General features: G+C 47.6%; 1 protein-coding gene across 10 annotated transcripts; it reads right to left on the bottom strand.

Annotated features, from left to right (window-relative positions):
* Window positions 1-2,073: 2,073 nt before the first annotated feature.
* On the bottom strand, window positions 2,074-18,230 carry LOC133340402 (V-set and transmembrane domain-containing protein 2B-like). 10 transcript variants are annotated; one of them, XM_061548585.1, is made up of 8 exons: window positions 18,084-18,230; window positions 17,631-17,791; window positions 14,960-15,147; window positions 10,309-10,502; window positions 9,776-9,808; window positions 8,521-8,694; window positions 5,425-5,648; window positions 2,074-3,290 (listed from the first exon to the last, which is right to left on the bottom strand). In XM_061548585.1, the coding sequence occupies exons 3-8, from the start codon at window positions 15,012-15,014 to the stop codon at window positions 3,188-3,190; spliced, it is 783 nt and encodes a 260-aa protein (XP_061404569.1). In that variant the 5' UTR covers window positions 15,015-15,147; window positions 17,631-17,791; window positions 18,084-18,230; the 3' UTR covers window positions 2,074-3,187. The 10 variants fall into 10 exon arrangements, with proteins under 10 accessions (XP_061404569.1, XP_061404568.1, XP_061404573.1 ...); XM_061548584.1 differs by having other exon boundaries at window positions 10,309-10,505; window positions 18,084-18,223; XM_061548589.1 differs by having other exon boundaries at window positions 2,074-3,286; window positions 10,309-10,505; window positions 18,084-18,223.
* Window positions 18,231-20,763: the final 2,533 nt, after the last annotated feature.

Here is a 20,763-nt window from a genome sequence, read left to right as displayed (position 1 = left end):
CAACAATGAAATGCGTTTCCATGAGCTGAAACGTTGTGATACAAAGAAGAGACAGCAGCAGTTCGTGAAGTTGCCACCAGGAGCTCACTACTGAGTCGCCGCGCTGCTTGGTGCATGCCTGCGGTCGTCGCCTGAATGGCAGCTTTGAGATTGGGCCTAACAGCTTCCAAAGACGACTTAAAGAAGAAGACACAGTCTGGAACACTCTCTTGCTACACATCCGACAAATCAAATCAATTAACTTATTCAAAGCTGAACTAAAGCCTATTTATTTGTCCTGGCATACGCTGGGAAATAGGCATTTACATGATTGTCCAACTGGCTCGTAACTTGTTGGCCACTCCACCACCCCTCCCAGTGAAGGTTCTCCAAAATCCGGCGAAATGTTGGGATTGTGGTCTGGGGTATGGAGACCGAACGGATTTATTTATTTTTATTTATTTTTTCCGCGATTATTGTTTTCCTTATTACGTGCATTTTCTTATCGTTATTTATGTATTCATTTCTTTATTTGCTAAGTATTTGGGTTTTGTTTTTGTATTATCTGTGTACGGAACTGGACAGTTGATGTGCAGCGTTGTGGGATGCAATTGCATGAATGACGCTATAAAAATGAATTTATTAGTATCACAACAATAAGTTCGAATAGCGCAGAATTGTGCAGCGAGTGGCTAACACAAGTCAGAGGTGCGGATGAATCTGAAGGTCATTCACAAATGTGCAGTGGCAGAGCTATCGAGTGTGCAGGCGGTGCAACTGCAACGGGAACCACGGGCCGGAGGGGCTCAGCCACCGAGCCACGAAGGTGGGGGGAGGGGGGGGCGAACCCGAGTCGATATCTCGCACCAGGTCACGTGCTACAATATCGCATTGCAGTTGGTGTAATGCTATTTAAATCGTAAAAGTGTTTACACTTTAATACACACGATGACTGGTGCAGACTGCACGAACAAGAATATCTTAGATGTCGAATGAAAAAAAAATCTATATCTATTAATCATGTTAATGCAGCAAAAACCAATAATGCAGAAAAAAGTGTTTTATTGGTTCTTGTACAAGTTTAGAATAATTTATATACCGGTAGCTACATTTGAAAGACTGGTGGTGGTGCACTCTGATGCGATAAATAAATACACGTAATGAAGCATTACTGGGTTTAAGAGCATTGCAAGGTTACAATACATTCAGTTCATTTTCATTGTAAAGTGTTTGACAAGCACAATGAACATCCTTAGACGAAATTAATGGAACCTGTAAGCGAAGTGCACCACGTAAAAAAATACATTAAAATAGTGCTGTTGAATTTACCAGGCAAAACAAAATAAGTAGTCTTATTTTGGATTAAATATACACAAGCGACTGCCGTTAAAGGTTACAAATGAATCATTAAATTGACAATAAATGAAAAAGGTTCCATTTTAGATATAGGTGAATCAAAAAACACCTGTTACTGTGCAGATAAGCGTAAGACTAATATATCCAATAAATTCATTCTATCAAACCGAATACATTTTTCACGTAACAATCCCACATACATCGTTTGTGTCTTTTTTTACAGAGCTTGCAATATTCGGATGAAGCTGTTCTTTATTTATTTACACGAACTCTCTCAACGTTCACATGTTTTTTAATGTTTGTCCACAAATATGTTGTTGTTGTTCGGTGTCCAACTGGAAATTAAAGCGGTAAGCTATCTCCGATGAATTTACGTCATTTCCTCGTAAAATAACAACACACGGGAAGTGCCGCATGAAGGTGTCTGAGCTGCGCCGAGGGAGATGCCAGATGTTTTTGTTATGATCATGCCACTCATGACGGACACAGTGCAGACAAGAATAAACACATGTGTACGTACCGATGAGCTCTCTTCCCCGACAGCGTTTAGGTGCAGTTCAGTGGTTATTTCAGCAACGCCAAGGATATGGAACAGCTGCATGAATAACATCACCCCTGTCATCTGAGTTTCTTAGCAAGCAGCCGTTTTGTTCGCTGAATGTTTTGTTGCGGTAATGTGGTTCGTATCTACACTGATATACAGCACTGATCTTACTGTTGAAGTTGGCATTGACTAAATTAACATATTTGTAAATAACATATGTAAAAAATGATTCCAATAGTGGAAAACCAATTAATCCCATATGTGCTGTAATTTTCGGTAAATTCGTCACTTATAAATGCCTTTTAAAATATATTTGAGAAGCAATACAATGAAGCCACTTGAGTTTATATTTTTGATGATGTGATTGAAATGTAACGTGTGTGCAATTTCGTGCAACATCATACGTTTCAGTGTTTAATTACTTTTCAATGTTTTACACGATATTCCTTTTTACGTGATCCAGTGTTTTACTGTTTTATTAGGCTATATACGGTGAACCATTTTATCGCAACTGTAATGCAGAAATGTGATACAATAATACCCTCCGGATATATGTCCGCCAAACGTTTATTCGCAATCCTTTTGTTCAACACTGTAAAATGTGGAATTACTCTTAGCACATTACAAACGCTCTGACCGTTACACTTTTTTAACATTCCACTCTTGAAATTTCACCCTGTCCATAATTCAATACCATTGACGTTTTCATCAATAAACACATGGCCCGTTGTAATGAATATCAATAATCAACGACTCTAATCCACGTACTCCTTTTACAACAGCATTCTAGATATATATGTAAAAAAAATCAAAGACTCGGCAAACGTATCTCTCGGTTTCATTTCGATGTTCAACTATTAAGTGCACTGAAAGTGATGACACAATTTGATTCACAAGTATGTACATTCCTAAAGAAGAGAAATATCTTTTGTTTCTCAAATTACTTTTCGCCGTGTGACACATGCCCCGCCAGTGTAGTATGAACAGGCTTACATGTTCGAAGCCCAACTGATAAATGTTTTCCACATGCAACACAACCGGGCATTCGGTTAAAATTTGTAGTCATCCTATTTTGACACGGTACAATTATTTAATAATACTGTTATTAATGGCTTATAGTATTGTCTAAACCCGGGCGAAGTGTTTTAGATAATATAAATCAAGCAAACGTTCTAACAAGTTTTTATTCTGATCGCAGACGTCATCGGGGGGAGATTGTCGTAATCTTCAGGACGGGGAGAGTGGGGGATGTGTGATCTTTTTTTGGAGTGTAGGGGAGTGCTAGGGAGGAGTGCCGAGGGGGGGGGGTTAATCTTCCAGGGATTGAGCAGATTTCAGAAAGGTAGAAGTTGGAGTGTTAACAGCAGACTCAGTGTGAACCCGCTCAAGGCCCAGCGTGGGCCCCCACTGCCTGCGCCAAAAACAAGACACAAGTGAACCTGCGGCACCATGACCATCCAACACGCTCCCAAGACAACTTGCACAGCAGACATCACGAAAAAGTAAACAAAATATTTCTGGTTAAGGTTAGAGCGCTCCAATTGCTTGGTGCCACCACTTCTGGTGGAAGGCCCCACCCCACTTGAAGGGAGCTCGATCACTGCTTCAAGAGGAAACCTTTGGCCTACTACTCCATGCTGGACAGACATCTTAGAAGACGTAGGAGTATCCACACTGTGACCCAACCGCATGTGACGTGTCATTTGACCGACTGTGGTGGCACCCATTCATACTGCTTGGTGGGCAGAGGTTGGTGGGGGCAGACATTTAAGAAACCTGCACCGATGTTCCAAATTTCTGCGCAGGGAGATTGAACTGGCGACCTCTGGCTTTGAAGTCCAGTATGGGAACTACTCCACCACAGCAGAATCCTGATATACACATAGTGACGCACAGTTTACTGCCCACCCAGCATGTTCACTGAGCGTGTTATAAGAAATAACATGGATTAGTTTTAATTCTTCACTGATGTTCACATCACATATTCTCATTATTATGTTTAGTATTTACTCCTTACATGAATTAGTCTGAAAGCAAAATACATGCTCTAGCAATCACACACGCAAAGCCACATTCCCGTATACCTTACAATGAATGAGGCCTGACCTACTTTGTTCATGCTAAAATTAGCAGAGGCTGGATCCACCCGTCTTCACAAACAGCGTCACGTCGCTGTGCCCACGGGGAAGGGCACCTCTGGCAACTGCCCAGTGTCATTGGCCCGTTTGGTTGAATATAATTGGCTTGAGCACGGCTGACCACGTCGCTTGCAGTACTGGCCAGTGCCGTCCACTTTCCCAGGGCACAGGGGTAGCTCGGAGGTCACGGTGGGATTCACACCCCGCTTGGAGCGTGTGCCGCGTAGGCACTCGCATGGCTCCGGGCGAGGTGTGGTGAAGGAGTGATTTTAGCCGCATTGTGTGAGTCACTCGTGAGAATGCTTAGGTTGATTTTTTTTGTCACACGTGGTGAGACAAAGTAAAAGATGCAAACACAGCAACGGTGACATAAGAGTTGGGGACTGGACCTTATTAGAGCCTTGGTGCTGCCCTATTAAGGGGTTTCCAGGCATGAGGTAACGAGCTATATAAATAAAATGTTTAAAATATTGTGCTAAGAATAACTCGGAAATGCCCTGTCAAATATGCAGACACATCTCCTGTCTTTTAGCTTAGCTCAACAATAGCGCAGACACAAACATGTCAGTTGGGTGTATTCATTTATTTAGGATTATTGTTTCTGGGAATTTCTGCACATTCCGTGTACTCTGTGGGGTGGGGGGGGGGGATTTAAAATTGTCAGAATGCCATAGTGGGAGACGGTTTAACCTCTACCAGAGTCAGCCGCACTGAGCTGCTGGGACCGCATGCCGTGTTGTCATTCTCCTGCTTTTCTTCTTAGCTGTCCTGGGAAACCTGTAAGTCTTCCCGGGCCATTTAAAGTTCAATATTTTGTCAGTTCCTTAATACTACACCGCTCTGGACAATGCATTGACATAGAAGTCTCCCCTCTGTTAGCCTTGCGAGATGCTATTCTTATTCTACGAGACATCCCGCTATTGTTGTACGTAAAAAGGCGCAACACTTTTGACGTCCACACTTGGTCACTCACACACACACAGACACACACAGACACACACTCACTCACACACACGCTCACACACACTCACACACTCACACACACACTCACACACCGTGCCCACCCTAGCCCCCACCTAAAAAGGAGAACATTCTGTAGCTCATCTTCTTGATTCTTTCGGTAAAGTCACGTAGAAGGGAAGTAATAAAATAATAAAAATAAAACATAATAAAATAATTCTCACGACGTTTCGGCCACAACGCAAGCAGCCGTCCTCAGGCGAAGACCTGTCTCCCCGTTGTGGCCGAAACGTCGTGAGAATTATTTTATTATGTTTCATTTTTTATTATTTTATTACTTCCCTTCTACGTGACTTTACCGAAAGAACCAAGAAGATGAATCCCTGCAGTCACGAAAGAAGCTTTACATCGAAAACAATTGTGTAGCTCGTAAGAAGGGCTGCGGACCTCTCACCCACCGGTGGGTTGCCGCCTCCCGGCGGGCTGGCCCTGGCTGGGCGCGCTCGTGGAGGACGACGGCTTCGCCTGCTGCCGCTTGTGGCCGCCCGCCTCTCGCAGCGCGGGCGGAGTGGCGTGCGCCTGCCTCTTGCCCAGGGCGGGGTTGCCGCGGATGAGCGGCCGAGCCTCCGGAGCGTGCTTGTGCGAGCGGAGGACATTGAGAAACAAGCCACCTGCACGGTGATGCTGACGCATGCGGCTTGCTTTTGTGTCGCGTTTTTTGTTGTCGTCGCATGGCTTTGCCGCCCCCGTTATATGCGCGCGTGTGTGAGAGTGTGTGCGAGTGTGTGTGTGAGTGTGTGCGCGTGTGTGCACGTGTGTGAGTGTGTATGTGAGTGAGTGCACGTGTGTGAGTGTGTGTGTGCGTGTGCGAGTGTGTGCGCGTGTGTGAGTGTGTATGTGAGTGCGTGTGTGTGTGGGAGTGTGTCTGAGTGTGTGCGCGCGTGTCTGAGTGTGTGTGAGTGTGTGCGCGTGTGTGATTGTGTGCGCGTGTGTGAGTGTGTGCGAGTGTGTGCGCGTGAGTGTGCACGTGTGCGCGTGTGTGAGTGTGTGTGAGTGTGTGCGCGTGTGTGTGCGCGTGTGCGCGTGTGTGCGTCGCAGTCCGTGTGTACATTGTGCATATCGCGCGCGCCGTGCACTCAGGATGGTGGCCACAATGATGACGATGATGATGCGCTCACGCGTTTGGATATTCGCTTGGCGAACACGTGTAAGTACGCACGTTTGGTATGGTGACGGCATTGTGCTGGAAGAATGGCGCAAAGTCCATTCGGCATTTGCGCGGTTCTCGTAGTCGAAGCGCTCTGTGCATTGAAGGTTTGTGTGCTACTCAATAGCTACTAAGAGTGCAACTATGTATAGGGATATTTACAAACTGGTAATAAGAATGTTTTATTTTGTTCTCATCAGGCTCCGTCATGTTAAGTGCAGTCTCTAACCCTCATTATCTCTCTCACCCTTACTATCTCTCTCACCCTCATTATCTCTCTCATCCTTACTGTCTCTCGCTCTCTGGCCTGTCTGCTGATGTGCTATGAGGAGGGTCCATGGTCCTGAAATGTCATCATATATTGACATTATTTTCGTTTTGGGCAGTGTTGTTGACGAGCGTGTGGAGTGTTTTCGCTATGAATGTTTGCCTTGTAATCTGCACAGGACAGGACCATCGTCTTGCTGGACATGTGTAAAAAAATATCTTTATATCTCATCGGATTCGTCCAGGATAAATACAGATTCTGATTCTGTATTTTCAGCACACAAGTCTGGCTATTAGGCATGTAATAACGTAACGATTCACATATACACGCGTCAATTGACATATTTATAATTGCATTTCTAATTTATGTAAATATATGTACTTGTTATGCTCACGTTACATTCATGCTAGTGGAGCAAACTGTACAAACGCGGTGAAAAGGTGAAACCAGATCAATGAGTCAGTAAAACGAGACAAAAGAAAACTGATTCTTGACTCGAATCACGATGCTGAATCAAACCACTGGGATGGGTGAATGATGACATGCCCGCTACCTATGTAGGCCTCACCTCACACATGTCGGTGATTAGCTGCGTGCCCTCGATGCTGTTAAATGTTTAGTTACATGCCAAATATAATCAACGTCCATTGTTAGAGCATGCCGAATCATATCATGCGTACAGGAAGTCCCCCCGCGACATGCGTGTACGAAACGGGACACTGCGCAGCACGGCACAACTTGGACGATGCAGGGTTTTGTTGTTATGCGGAGCTGCGTAGATGTGGCGTGGGGTTTTCCATCTGAGCTGCGCTGATCGTAAATTTGGAACGCACCAGCCGAAACCGCCCGCCACTCTGTCGGTTTTGTGAACGCTGTGAACCACGCAGGTGAGTTAAACTCCAAACACAGGTGTGTTTGTTTTTAAGAACAATAAATCTGCATCCTCCAATGTACGTAATGTAGCAAGAGGCACCGGGAGGTAATTTAAACGGTGATCAGGATATGCATATTGCCATTGTCGCTACTAGACACACGTGGAAATGTGCCATGTGTTCCATTTGTCATATCGGCTATGGCAGGAGATTTATGTAACACACCATTGATATTTTCCATTAAAACTGCACATCAGTTCGATGTATTATTCGCAAAAAAGAACTCGCGGCAATTGGCCCCAATTATAGCCAGCACACAGAGTCTCATATCACTGAACACATTTCCCCAAGACCAAACCCAACCATGATTAAACGGTCACCACTAAAAGTGCACAGGAAATTGACAATTGACTGCCTAATGCATTGGCATGGTTCAAGGTTGTGATTTGATTTAATATATGTTCTTTTTTGTCTTGTTGTTTTTGTACTTCTCACTTGTTCGCACTATCTCTGTTGTATGTAATTTGTGTCTCACTGGTAATAGCCGTCTTGCATATTCTGGTCTCTTTGCATTGTTTGTATCGACTGTGCTTCAAGTCTCCTATATTGATTGCATTGTCTGTCTCTGTAGTTCGTAAGTCTTGGATGATTTTTTTCCAACTCATTTGCATTGCCTCATTTGTAATCTCTACCTAACATGGCCTACCTGTCTTTATACTTGTAAATAAGATAATTTTACACACATGTATCGTGAGCGTAATAATTAACTTTAATCTAAATGGAGTCATTGTTAACTATGTAGTGTAACGCCCCCTCAATAAACACAGACTCAACGACTCAGCCTCGTCAGCATTCACTACGCGGGGCTGGCTAGATGTCCTGGTGGCTAGCCACTGCTGTTTGATAATAAAGACGATATGATATGTGAGTCAGGCTACACCTGCACGTGAGTCAGGCTACCCCTGCCATGTCAGCCTGAAGGCAGGGCACAAGGTGGCCTGTGTCTGTCGTCCGTACCCCCTCGTCCCAGGCGTACGGGCGATTGGTAGGTAGAGTCTAGGAAACTCTTACCTGGTGCTAAGTTTGCATCAGTCTAGTTCCCTACCACTCTCACCTGGCGCTAAGTGTCCATTGGTGTCTGTATCTTAGCGAGGCCCCCCGGTTGAGTGGCGAGCGAGTGAGCGGGGGGCTTCTACCTGCATGTCGCCCTGCAGGCGGAAGTCGACACGCAGCGTGGCCTGGGCCTTGTGCTCCTGGGTGTTGTCGTCGCTGCGGTCGCTCACGCGGCACTCGTACAGGCCCTCGTCCTCGCGGCGCACGCTCGACAGCCGCAGGTAGTTGGAGATGTCGCTCCCCATCACCTTGACGGCCTGCGTGACGACACCGCAGCCGTCGTCGCCGCCGCCTCCCGTCGCCACGATTCTTAGACTTAGGCTTGGGGGGCTGTTACACCTTCCAAGTTAACAGCATGCACTTGTAACTACAGAAATGTGTCTGATTTTAATGCTATAAATTGTTAAATTACAGTTTCGTGGTTTTTAATAAGTGGATATTTTAATATATTTTATTACTTATGTATTTTGCATTTCGAATCGATTTACACAGAATCAATAAAAATTGACTCAAAATATGGGGCACCTGGTCTGGCCGCCCCAGTACAGGTATCCCTCGATTTACAAATGTTCGGTTTAACAAACATTTTTCGTTCACGCATTTGATAAATGATAGACACTTTTTGATTAGTGAAATCGAATTTCCGCGATCACGAAATTTCACTACGGCACGTGCCATGGGATCATCAAACAAGGAGGCTGCGTCGTCACTCATCCAGCGTCGCGGTGTCCCTGCAGTGCAACAGCGACGCCTGCACATCCGCTTCACAGTCATTGTCAATTTGCAGATTTTTTTGTGAGTTTCCTGAAAAAGTTAATTAATTTTTCTATTACAGTGATCATTATTCAATCGATTTCTTATTTATGTTTATTATTATTATTGTTTTTGTATTGCGAATAGCGATATAGGTGGTGTATATGTTTCGGCTTTGGAGTACAGTTGGAATGACTGTCCGAAACACACTCCTCATTTTTTGTATTAAATTAATTCACGAAATGTCATTTAACGCGTTTTTTGTTGTTGCTTAAGAACGCAACCCTTTCGTAAATCGAGGGATACCTGCACAATCCAAACTTCGGAATCTCATTGGCTAATTCAAAGCACTCCCACGGAATGACACCTGTGCAAGGTGCCAGGGGGCACCCCGAATTTCGCTCCTGGCCAATAGCAAAGCTGCCGTTGCAAATCCTCCGCGTTGGTCGAGGCCGATTCCCCTCCGTGCTCCCTGGCTGCCTCCCACAAAACCTCGGGCCCATGGCTTTTAAATGCACCGTTGTGGCTGCGGCAATGTCGATATGGGGGTTGGTGGGGAGGAAGACGTCGTTGTGAAGTACTCACGCTAATTTTAGTCGCGTCGCTGTTCTTGGATGTCTGTGGCAAGGGAAAAAGTGAATTTCAATTGTTTGTAAAATAAACATTTTTTACTTGCAAATTCAATATTTGTTCTGGATGTATAGATGGACGAACATCTGTATTGTAGCAGGAGGCGCTCAGGCAAGCTGCCAACTTTGCATCTCTTCATACTGAAAGTCTGTTCATGTTGGTTATGAGGAACATCCACTGAAAGCATTAAAACACAATTCAAACGCACACCTCTGCACACCGGTGCAAATGTAAGATCCCAGCAAGGTAAAACGCCTTCATCCACAATGGAAAAAATATAGCATGTTAAGGAAAATGTCCATTTTTCATAAAAATATGAAGGGCTGTTGTCCAAAACATTGCGTTTTATGGACATATATAATTTGAGCGCAGTGTCATTGACGAAAGTGTTCAGTACGTTTCTGCTATGCATGCTCGTGCACCACCGCCACCCATGCGGCGTCGCAGCTTGTGTTGAAGCCTCGACGGGGAGCTGTCCGCGTGACTACCTGGGGACGAGCGGGGCTGGTGGCTGGCAGCAGGGCCTTGGGGGCAGGCCCCCCGCGGTAGGGCTCCCCGCGCATGTGCCACCACTGCATCTCGATGGAGTGCGAGGTGGGGCCGCTGCCCTGATAGGCGCATATGAGCACCACGTCGTCCCCCTCAACTGCCATCACGTCCTGGGGCACCTCGGTGAACATGCCTGCTGATGGTGGGGACAGACAACGGGTGGTAAATCTGGGGCTGCGTTTCAGTCCGGCTGTCCGGCACATTGCATACAGGATATCTGTGGCTACCGCTGTGGCCACTTACAAGTCACGTGTCATCTACTCCGGTGATCGCACTGACCGATAAAATATTTGGTGAAAAATTAAGCTCCTGGTACAATGTTCACACTAGGCTATTAATCTCTCGCAGATTTTCTCCCAATAAACGGAAATGTTCCGCAGTTGACAACTGTTGTTGCGGAAACAATTCTCGCCGGCAGATTGTCAAGACTCCCACGCGCGATTCTGTCCGTGTAGCCTCTTCATCGTGCTCAATGGTACGCCATTAAATTACAGAAACGTTCAGTCCTGGAGTCTTTTAGGAGATAGCAGAGTGAATTTGTCCCGGGTTTTTCAACTTTTAAGTGCCAGGTGTGGTCAATAGATGTAATTAAATAGGGGGCTCTCTCCAGTCGTGTATTGACGTGAGCTGTGGTGGACACACCTGAAATGGATTGCACCCAGCTGGCTCTCACTTAAATCCATGGAGTGGTCACATTTAGCAGCGGCTTGGATTTTTTTGGTTGTTAAAATAATAAAAAAAACAGTACCGCATACACAAGCTTCAGCCTTAACCACCGTATATTTGTCGCCGACGCAGTCCGTAAGAATTTACGACGCGAAAAAACATTTATACATTTCACGGATTGAGAAAGATTGAAATATATGCACTGGCATAAAATTAATTCTCCCCTGTTACGAAAATATGTTGGAGAAAATGAGCGGTGAAAAAATAAGCGGTGCCTAATGCAGGCCACTAAACACACAGCTTTTAAGGCTAAATAAACATGCCATTAATAGATATGGTATTAGTATCGGCAAAAATGTAGCTTCAAACACATCATGACATAATAACGAAATAACACCATTATTGCCACTGCCCAGCCTCGTTGGACACTGCTTCTCATGTCGCAAGCCGCTCACATTTTTTTTTTCAATAAACCAACAACGGTGCAATGCAATCCCTGATTTATTTTTGCATTTCAATCTAGTTGCAATTACCAAATTTCAAAAACTTCAGTAAATAATTCATACGCGTTAGGGTGTTCACCCGTCTGGGTGTGAGCCGGTATTGTAATTTGTGTTTGGGCGGCAGGAATTGATTTGTGACGAGATATGGTTACCGTGTCCGGAATATTTTTACGAATGGACCTCGGCTGACTGAGAAATATGCCTGCGTTGGCGTTGATCTGCAGTGGAAAAGGTGGCAAGCCGACTTCACGGTGACAATGTTCCAATGGATAATTAATGGCAGACATCTTTTATTCATCACCTTGTTCAGTTTTACATCGCATCATTCATGTTTTATACAACACCGTTCATGCACGTTGCATTCACAATGCCTTTACATTTTTAATGCACGGATGCGTGAGGAACCACAGATAAGCAGGCGGTGAGCCCAAGCTCTGCGGTTCTCAATATATTAAGATGTTTTCAGCCAATTAATGAGTGTTTACACAGGTGGTAGGAAACTGGAGCGCCCGGAGATAACACATCCGTGCGAGAGAGCAACACTCTATCCCATACAAATGGAACAGATGGAGATCCGTCCATATTTGCTTTACAGCGCTCTCCTGGCGAGCCAGGGTATGGCACCATCTCGACGTCCCTACGGGAAGGGAGTTCCACGACATCTGCGTGCGACCCACCAACTCCCGCTCCCTCCGCAGGGCTGGGTCACAGCCCACGTGCATAGCCAGCCCCGCCCCGTGGGCCCTGGTGCAGTGACACCGCCTGCACGCTCGACAGCTACGCCACTCCGAGTCCTGATTTTACTCTTAGACCCCCCCCCCCCCCCCCATTCAATGCAATGTCTTCCATGATTCGGGTTCGGCAGTTGAGTCGTCTTTCTTTGCTGTCCCCATAGAGGGCGCCACTACACCAGCCGCACCATTGGACAAGTGTGGACATCTCATCTGAATTCAAAAGCAACTTGCTTGCAATGTGACTGTATGCGTGCGGCACAGATGCAGCAGAAGCCTCCACGAAGGCTGGAGCAACCGTGGAGCACGCGGGCACGTGAAGTCCGAGGTGCTTTGGAAGAACTTTCTTCAAAGGGGAAACGCACAGCGCCGTGGAGGCGAACTGACCCTAATCTCCTGTGGGATATTATTTGGGTCTTTCGGTAAAGTCACGTAGATAGGTTCAAATTAATAAAAAAAAATAACGACGTTTCGAAACGTTGTAGTTTTTTTGTTTATTTAAATTTTTATTAATTTGAACCTATCTACGTGACTTTACCGAAAGACCCAAAGAATATGAATTCCTGCAGTCACGACAGCATTAAGTCAAGATTTGTCCTGTGTGATGTTGGTTAATGGAATTGTCCTGAAGTAGATTTAATTGAATAACAACATGGCCCAGTTGTTGGCATCATTATTTTTTTTGGATACCAATTGAATGGAAATAAATCTAAACCAAATACAATAGTTAACTCCATAGTACAAACTAATTAATTTCAGAAATCTATGACAATTCATCTTGATTCGTTTCTAATTCAGCCTCACTGAGTCTCAAGAGTAATTTGCACGAGGATCTTGCTAATAATTGGGACGTTTTCTCAAATGTATAATACGTGGTTTGCGTATGGGATGAGCTCTAGTAGCTGAAGAAAACACAACACACCTAACGGGATGAGTTGTTTAAAATAAAAAAATCCGCACAGATGAGTTCACGAATCCCATTGCTGGACGGCCATCCGCTGGCCACCTCCGTATGGCCGCGGGTTTCTGTCCCCAGAAATCTCGATCGATGTTGACATTCTAACTTGTGTTAGAGATTAGGCGCGCGTTAATCCGGCACGGTATCTACGTACCATCGGCAGCCGGTTAAGCTTGCGCATGCTAAATGCGTAGACGCGTTGCATATTAAAGGACCGTGCTTGCATGACAATACGGTGCTCAAAGGGGGTGTTGCGTGTCGTGCAATTAACAGCTGGCAACGGCAACAGAAAGCCGTGCTTGTACGTGCTAATAGCAAAAAAAAAAACATATATCTCTGTGTTACATCAACGATTGTTAAATGTGCTGCCGTAAGAGTTTTTTTTTACTAATTAATTGTCAGCCATGATAAATCTACTGCTGGATGACCCCCCCCCCCCCCACTCTCCCCCACAATCCGTCACCGTCTCTAACGAGTCCGTGATGTGATAATCCACCCGGCACCTGCACGCGAGCCGGTGTCATCGCTCCGTCTCCGACACACACCGGACGCCATCCTTTTGTAGATACATTATAATTCACTACTTTAACTATGTAGAACATTTCTTGACAAACTAGATGGTATAGCATAGCACACGACTCACAACATTCGATTAGATACATGTAGCCTCCGAAATACGACGACAATAGCGACAAAGGCAAGCGATTATTATTATTTGTAAAAATAACATTCATGTATACATCATCTTAGTCGTGCTACCATGTGACTATAACATTGACAGACACCTATACAAGTAAGCCACCTGTGTGTGTACGAGTCAATCTATTAACGCGATTGCCATTGCCCCTTGGCGGAGATAAGCGGCTGATACTCGAGCGGGTGGATGGCGACGCGCGTCCAGTCGGGTGCTGTCACCATCATCATCGTCATCGATGGCACTCTCTCGCGATGCCCTGAGGATTAGAGGTCGTCTCTTTTGACCCGAGCACCGAGAAAGGGACCTGCAGGTATCCAGGTAACCCCGTATCGACCGCTCCCCCCCACCACCGCCTCCCCGAGACTCATTGAGGGCACCTTATCTGAGTTTAATGACCAACACGGAGTTCTGACAAATTCCTGTGAATATTTACCTGCCGGTAGAGTTATCGACGCCATTGCCTTTGTAAAAAAAAACATTATCGGCTAATTTGTTCTGCAATTAATGCCCTTGTGTTTTCTTATCTCAAATGTATCTGCACGCGTTTAGCTTTTAAGCAAAAAACCCACCAAGAAATCCCACGCACGCGACTTATTATCAGACTTGCCTACGAGATCACCTTGTTGCTGTCTCTAGTTGAGCAATGCGAAATTTGGAAGTGCACATCCGTAACAACTCACCACATTTATCAATAACAATCCCACACGTTTAGTAAACTATCGTATACAACAGAAGACGTATAGGACACAGTGACCGTTGATCGTAGCAGGGAGGCGATCTCCGCTATGAAGAGACAACATCTCTGCTGCAGAGAAGGGCAATTGGCCCCAACCGTCCAATGGAACGCGTTTCTGCCGTTTCGGGGCAGTGTTGTTGACGAATTCGTCGAGTTTTATAATTGTATTATTTTTGTGCTTTTGCACCACCGACAACGCCGCATAAGAATGTCGTGTTTGCAATTACAGACAAGCGCAGTGCACTTTCGCGCGTCAGGCGCAGAGTCCTGCTGTACGTTGAAGACAAAAGCGCACTTACCCTGTGCTAAGGCGAACAGATGGAGTTGCACAATTAAGAAAGGCGCCAGACCCATGGCTTTGCCGTCAAGGGGGTACAATGGGCACCCCCACCACGCTTCGTGTGAATTGTCCAGAGGTGGAGGGGTCTGTCCGGCTTGGGATGAAAGACTCCGGGAGCTCCTGTGACCCTCCCGTAGGGACCGCAGGCTGAAGATGTAGAGAGAGAGAGAAAGAGAGCGCGAGCGAGAGAGGAGTGAGAGAGCGAGAGAGGAGCGAGAGTGAGCGAGAGAGGAGTGAGAGAGAGAGCGAGCTGCGCAGCGCAAGTGCAATCATCCATCCGGCACATCCACTATGTGAGATCGGCGGTAGATGCTCCCATTCAGAGCGTCCTTGCTTGATTCTAACTGCAGTCAAGCCTCCCCCCCATGCCACGTCCGAGTCGTGTTTATACCGCGTGTACGAAGGGCGCAGAATCTTGCGTTAATGATGATAACTGATGATGATGATGGTGATGCTCTTTCGTGTGGTGGGAATGGGGTAGAGTTGGCGGTGGGGTTGATCAACAAGGTTTAATGTGTTCATGTCGAGGTTGGTCGGTGAGCTGGTGGTGGATGGATTAAAGAGTAACCTTGATGAATGGTGATAACTGATGATGCTGATGACGGAGCGTAGTTGTAAAAGCACCGTGCGAGATTAATTCACGGTGGCGCTTTCACTTTTGACATTCGCAAACTGCAAGCCCAGGGCCCGCTCGTGTGCAGAGTACACAAAGCACGCCCGTTGTTGGTTGCCCGGTGTGATATGCGAATGCTTTTGAAAGCAGCTTCAGTTCCCTTAAGAATTCTTCTCGATTTTGGCTTTTCACGAGAGACCAACAGCTCTCGGTTCGCATCGTTATTCCGTTACCGGGACCAGGTAAACGAGTCTGGCTGTCCCCAATCTCTGCTCCCTTTCACGCACACAAATACGGACGCAATTTTCCGGATTATAAGGCGCTCTTTTCCTCCCGTATATTTAAACAAAAGTTGAGGGATGTGCGTTTTATACTCGGGTAGGCTTGTGCGCGTGTGCGCGTGACCAGATTTGTGTGACGTTATTTTACACCGGGAACAAGCTGTTACGGGCGCGTCTGACTTCTCGGAGCGTTTCAGTGTCGGCAGAATTCGGTGCGGCGCTGCGCGATTCGTGAAACACGACGAGGTGGATGCATTGCCACCCCCGCTCAACACCAAACATATTTTCACATATGTTTATAATTAACAACGACTTTTTTTTTCAGACACACAGAGCGCGAAGGAATCATAATAATCAAGGATGCATTTACAAAATTATCGATGCAAATTAATCATCATCAGCAGCAACAGCAGCCGCGAGGCTAATTGCCCCTCCACGTTGGTTCCGCTTCAGCGCTCGCTTCTGATTGAGACGCGACTGGCGTTCCGCGCATGATTTCAACGCTGATGACTTATGCATTGAATAAGTAGAAACTCCGATTAATACGACATTAAACTTAGCCTAATTGGGGTGATGAATAACAAGCGGCTAGAAGTGCAGGCCTTCATGAGAGAGGGGAAGAGAAGAGAACACACTGCATGCGGTATTGCCCAATACATAGAACGACGTGCCCTTGTGCGTGTCTGTGTGTGTCTGTGTGCGTGTCTGTGTGTGTCTGTGTGCGTGTCTGTGTGCGTATCTGTGTGTGTCTGTGTGCGTGTCTGTGCGTGTCTGTGTGCGTGTCTGTGTGTGTGTCTGTGTGCGTGTCTGTGTGCGTGTCTGTGTGCGTGTCTGTGTGTGTGTCTGTGTGCGTGTCTGTGTGTGTGTGTCTGTGTGCGTGTCTGTGTGTGCGTGTCTTTGTGTGTGTCTGTGTGTGTGTGTGCGTGTCTGTGTGTGTCTGTGTGCGTGTCTGTGTGTGTCTGTGTGCGTGTCTGTGTGTGTGTGTCTGTGTGCGTGTCTGTGTGTGTCTGTATGCGTGTCTGTGTGCGTGTCTGTGTGCGTGTCTGTGTGTGTCTGTGTGTGTGTCTGTGTGCGTGTCTGTGTGCGTGTCTGTGTGCGTGTCTGTGTGCGTGTCTGTTTGTGTCTGTGTGCGTGTCTGTGTGTGTCTGTGTGCGTGTCTGTGTGCGTGTCTGTGTGCGTGTCTGTGTGTGTCTGTGTGCGTGTCTGTGTGCGTGTCGCTTGCGCTGGTCGTGTCTGTGTGCGTGTCTGTGTGCGTGTTTGTGTGTGTGTGTCTGTGTGCGTGTCTGTGTGCGTGTCTGTGTGCGTGTCTGTGTGTGTGCGTGTCTGTGTGCGTGTCTGTGTGTGTCTGTGTGCGTGTCTGTGTGCGTGTCTGTGCGTGTCTGTGTCTGTGCGTGTCTGTGTGTGTGTCTGTGTCTGTGTGCGTTAGCATCTGCCCGACTCGAGCATCCCGAGGGTGAAATGGCGGGCACACAGAGTTTTGAAACCTTTTTTCTCATGTCTTTATCATAATAATGATGATTAGTATGTATATAAAATAATTATTACCATTATAATCGTCAATCCATTTACATTTCGCCAACAAACTCGTCATTATTTTTACACGCAAACGCATTCGGTGAGCCCGGGGAACATTCAGTCAGCATTTGTTTTGGCGAAGCGCACCGAACGACGCTCGCATGAACACCGCGGAAATTCCATCTCGCTCTGAAACCAGAACACGACATCAAACCACCTACCCGTGTCGCTTTACTTATTGCTTGTTCCGCCTTTTTTTCCTCGTGCTTTCTTTTTGGTAGATTTTACCGACTTTTCAATTCCATTTTCAGAACCACGGATTCACAAATGAAACAGAACGAAAGAGGCCGCTCGCTGTGCGTGTCACTCGCCGGCTCGGACCCTGCAAGACACGAGGGGGTGGAGAGAGAGCGAGCGAGGGGGTGGAGAGAGAGCGAGCGAGGGGGTGGAGAGAGAGCGAGCGAGCGAGGGGCTTAATCCGAGACGGAGCGGCTCCACATCTCCCCCAGATTGCCTTCTAGCAGTCGCACCAGAAAACACAAACTAGTGCTGCTGCTGTTGTTGTTGCAGCACTCATCATCATTCCCCAACCCCTAAAGCTCCACCTCCTCCTACAATCCAACCACCAACCACCACCACCTTACCACCACCCAACACGTTGTTGGCTCACTCACTCAAGATCCACTCGCGCCGCTCACCACCGCCGCTGCTGCTGCTGATGATGCCGCCCTATCCCATGGGTTGGCTGCGCGCTCTGGCAAAAACGCAACGCCAGAATGGTGACTTGGGGGGGGCGAATCGCGTTGCGCACAAGCGCTCGAGTCGCCCCCCCCCCCTCCCACCGCCCCTATCGGTAATTACGAAGCGTGCTCACCAAGCCAGTGTGTGGACGCGCATGTAGCCCAGACACACTCCAGCAGCAGCAGCAACACGCACAGAGACAAACACCAAAAGAACAAACGCATCAACCGGAGGGTACTTTAGAGACGGAGGATGTGCGCGAAAGAGTGAAGTCGTTGCTGGTGTTTTGGGGGCGACCTTGGGGCTCGCGTAGCACCCACACCGATGTCGCTTCTCAGATATTTGCGTCACAAAGCATTTGCTCTCCCTCTCTCTTCGACCCACGAGATCGCTGGCTCGCTCGCTCGCTCGCTGGCTCGCTAAATCGAAAGGCGCCCCCCACTCGGAGCGCTGGGCACGTCGCGCCGTGCATGCTAATTCAGCGCGGCACCACGAAATCGTCTCCCGGCTCCGGGGCGGGCGGGCGGGCGACAGCTCCTGCCCCGCATCCTCCGGTTGGCGCGGGTGGCGACGTACGGTGCGCAGGAAGTTCCACGCGCATGCGCACACGGTCGCTCGGGGAACGGTCGTTCTCGACGGGAGAGCCACGTCGAGAGAGAGGGAGTGATGGATGGAGGGAAGGAGTTGGTGAGGAGTTGGTGAGGTGTTGGTGAGGTGTTGGTGAGGTGTTGGTGAGGAGTTGGTGAGGAGTTGGTGAGGTGTTGGTGAGGTGTTGGTGAGGAGTTGGTGAGGAGTTAGTGAAGTGTTGGTGAGGTGTTGGTGAGGAGTTGGTGAGGAGTTGGTGAGGTGTTGGTGAGGTGTTGGTGAGGAGTTGGTGACGTGTTGGTGAGGAGTTGGTGAGGAGTTGGTGAGGAGTTGGTGAGGTGTTGGTGAGGAGTTGGTGAGGAGTTGGTGAGGTGTTGGTGAGGAGTTGGTGAGGAATTAGTGAAGTGTTGGTGAGGTGTTGGTGAGGAGTTGGTGAGGTGTTGGTGAGGAGTTGGTGAGGTGTTGGTGCGGTGTTGGTGAGGAGTTGGTGAGGAGTTGGTGAGGTGTTGGTGAGGTGTTGGTGAGGAGTTGGTGAGGAGTTAGTGAAGTGTTGGTGAGGAGTTGGTGAGGTGTTGGTGAGGAGTTGGTGAGGTGTTGGTGCGGTGTTGGTGAGGAGTTGGTGAGGAGTTGGTGAGGTGTTGGTGAGGTTGTTGGTGCGGTGTTGGTGAGGAGTTGGTGAGGTGTTGGTGAGGAGTTGGTGAGGTGTTGGTGCGGTGTTGGTGAGGAGTTGGTGAGGAGTTGGTGAGGTGTTGGTGAGGAGTTGGTGAGGAGTTGGTGAGGTGTTGGTGAGGAGTTGGTGAGGAGTTGGTGACGTGTTGGTGAGGTGTTGGTGAGGAGTTGGTGAGGAGTTGGTGAGGTGTTGGTGAGGAGTTGGTGAGGTGTTGGTGCGGTGTTGGTGAGGAGTTGGTGAGGAGTTGGTGAGGTGTTGGTGAGGTGTTGGTGAGGTGTTGGTGAGGTTGTTGGTGCGGTGTTGGTGAGGAGTTGGTGAGGTGTTGGTGAGGAGTTGGTGAGGTGTTGGTGCGGTGTTGGTGAGGAGTTGGTGAGGAGTTGGTGAGGTATTGGTGAGGTGTTGGTGAGGTTGTTGGTGCGGTGTTGGTGAGGAGTTGGTGAGGAGTTGGTGAGGAGTTGGTGCGGTGTTGGTGAGGAGTTGGTGAAGTGTTGGTGAGGTGTTGGTGAGGAGTTGGTGAGGTGTTGGTGAGGAGTTGGTGAGGAGTTGGTGAGGTGTTGGTGAGGTGTTGGTGAGGAGTTGGTGAGGTGTTGGTGAGGTGTTGGTGAGGAGTTGGTGAGGAGTTGGTGAGGTGTTGGTGGGGAGTTGGTAGGTTATGGTGGGGAGTTGGTGAGGAGTTGGTGAGGAGTTGGCGAGATGTTGGTGAGGTGTGGGTGAGGTGTGGGTGAGATGTTGGTGAGGTCTGGTGAGGTGTTGGTGAGGAGTTGGTGAGGGTCAACTCAACTCCAGCCCCCAACAACACAACAAAGGTGACCAAGGCCACACGACCCTCTCTGTTCGTTCGTTCACGAACAGTTTTCTGGAGGTCATCGTTCCGCATTGGGAAGTGTCCTCTTGAGGTACTCGCCCCCACCACAGGAATGTGGAATTTCCAGCATCACCGGCTCAGGGCTGTGAAGAGGAGATTGATCACACCAGTGACGACGTTTCAAGGCTCATTTCAGAAGGAAATCGCTTTCACCTGACGCTTGCACAACGCCGTGCTACTGCCAAGAATACGACGACAACAGATGAATGTCCCACGTTGTTTTTTCAGAAAGAGACAATTTATACTGAAGTAACCTCTCGCTCACAGTCATTTGCGAATTTGCAACAGATGCAGCCACCCATGTTCGATGGTTATCAAGGTGGCGAGAGACAGACGGGCCCGTTTGTGGGTGTAGCAATGAAGTTCTTTCACCGTCTTATTCGTGTGAAGAAAGTTGATGCATTTGTTAGAAGAAACAGAGAGTTCTTTTGTTTAAGTTGTAGATGTGCGCTTGAATGGCACACGCGTGTCTGGACCACATCCAATCGTATTT

The sequence above is a fragment of the Lethenteron reissneri genome, chromosome 9, assembly GCF_015708825.2.
Source record: "Lethenteron reissneri isolate LAM-NWPU_2019-01 chromosome 9, ASM1570882v1, whole genome shotgun sequence".
Lineage (NCBI taxonomy): Eukaryota > Metazoa > Chordata > Hyperoartia > Petromyzontiformes > Petromyzontidae > Lethenteron > Lethenteron reissneri.
The sequence above is the reverse complement of the archived record's forward strand: the minus strand, read 5'-3'. Positions and strand labels throughout refer to the sequence as shown.

What these genes read in the sequence shown, in the direction of transcription:
- LOC133340402 (XM_061548584.1), bottom strand. Translation starts at nt 15,014, where the DNA reads ATGGGTCTGGCGCCTTTCTTAATTGTGCAACTCCATCTGTTCGCCTTA. An exon ending in TCTGTTCGCCTTAGCACAGG is followed by an intron (nt 10,506 to 14,959) that starts GTAAGTGCGCTT and finishes CCCCACCATCAG; the next exon opens with CAGGCATGTTCACCGAGGTG. An exon ending in GCCTGCAGGGCGACATGCAG is followed by an intron (nt 5,649 to 8,520) that starts GTAGAAGCCCCC and finishes ATCACCGTGCAG; the next exon opens with GTGGCTTGTTTCTCAATGTC.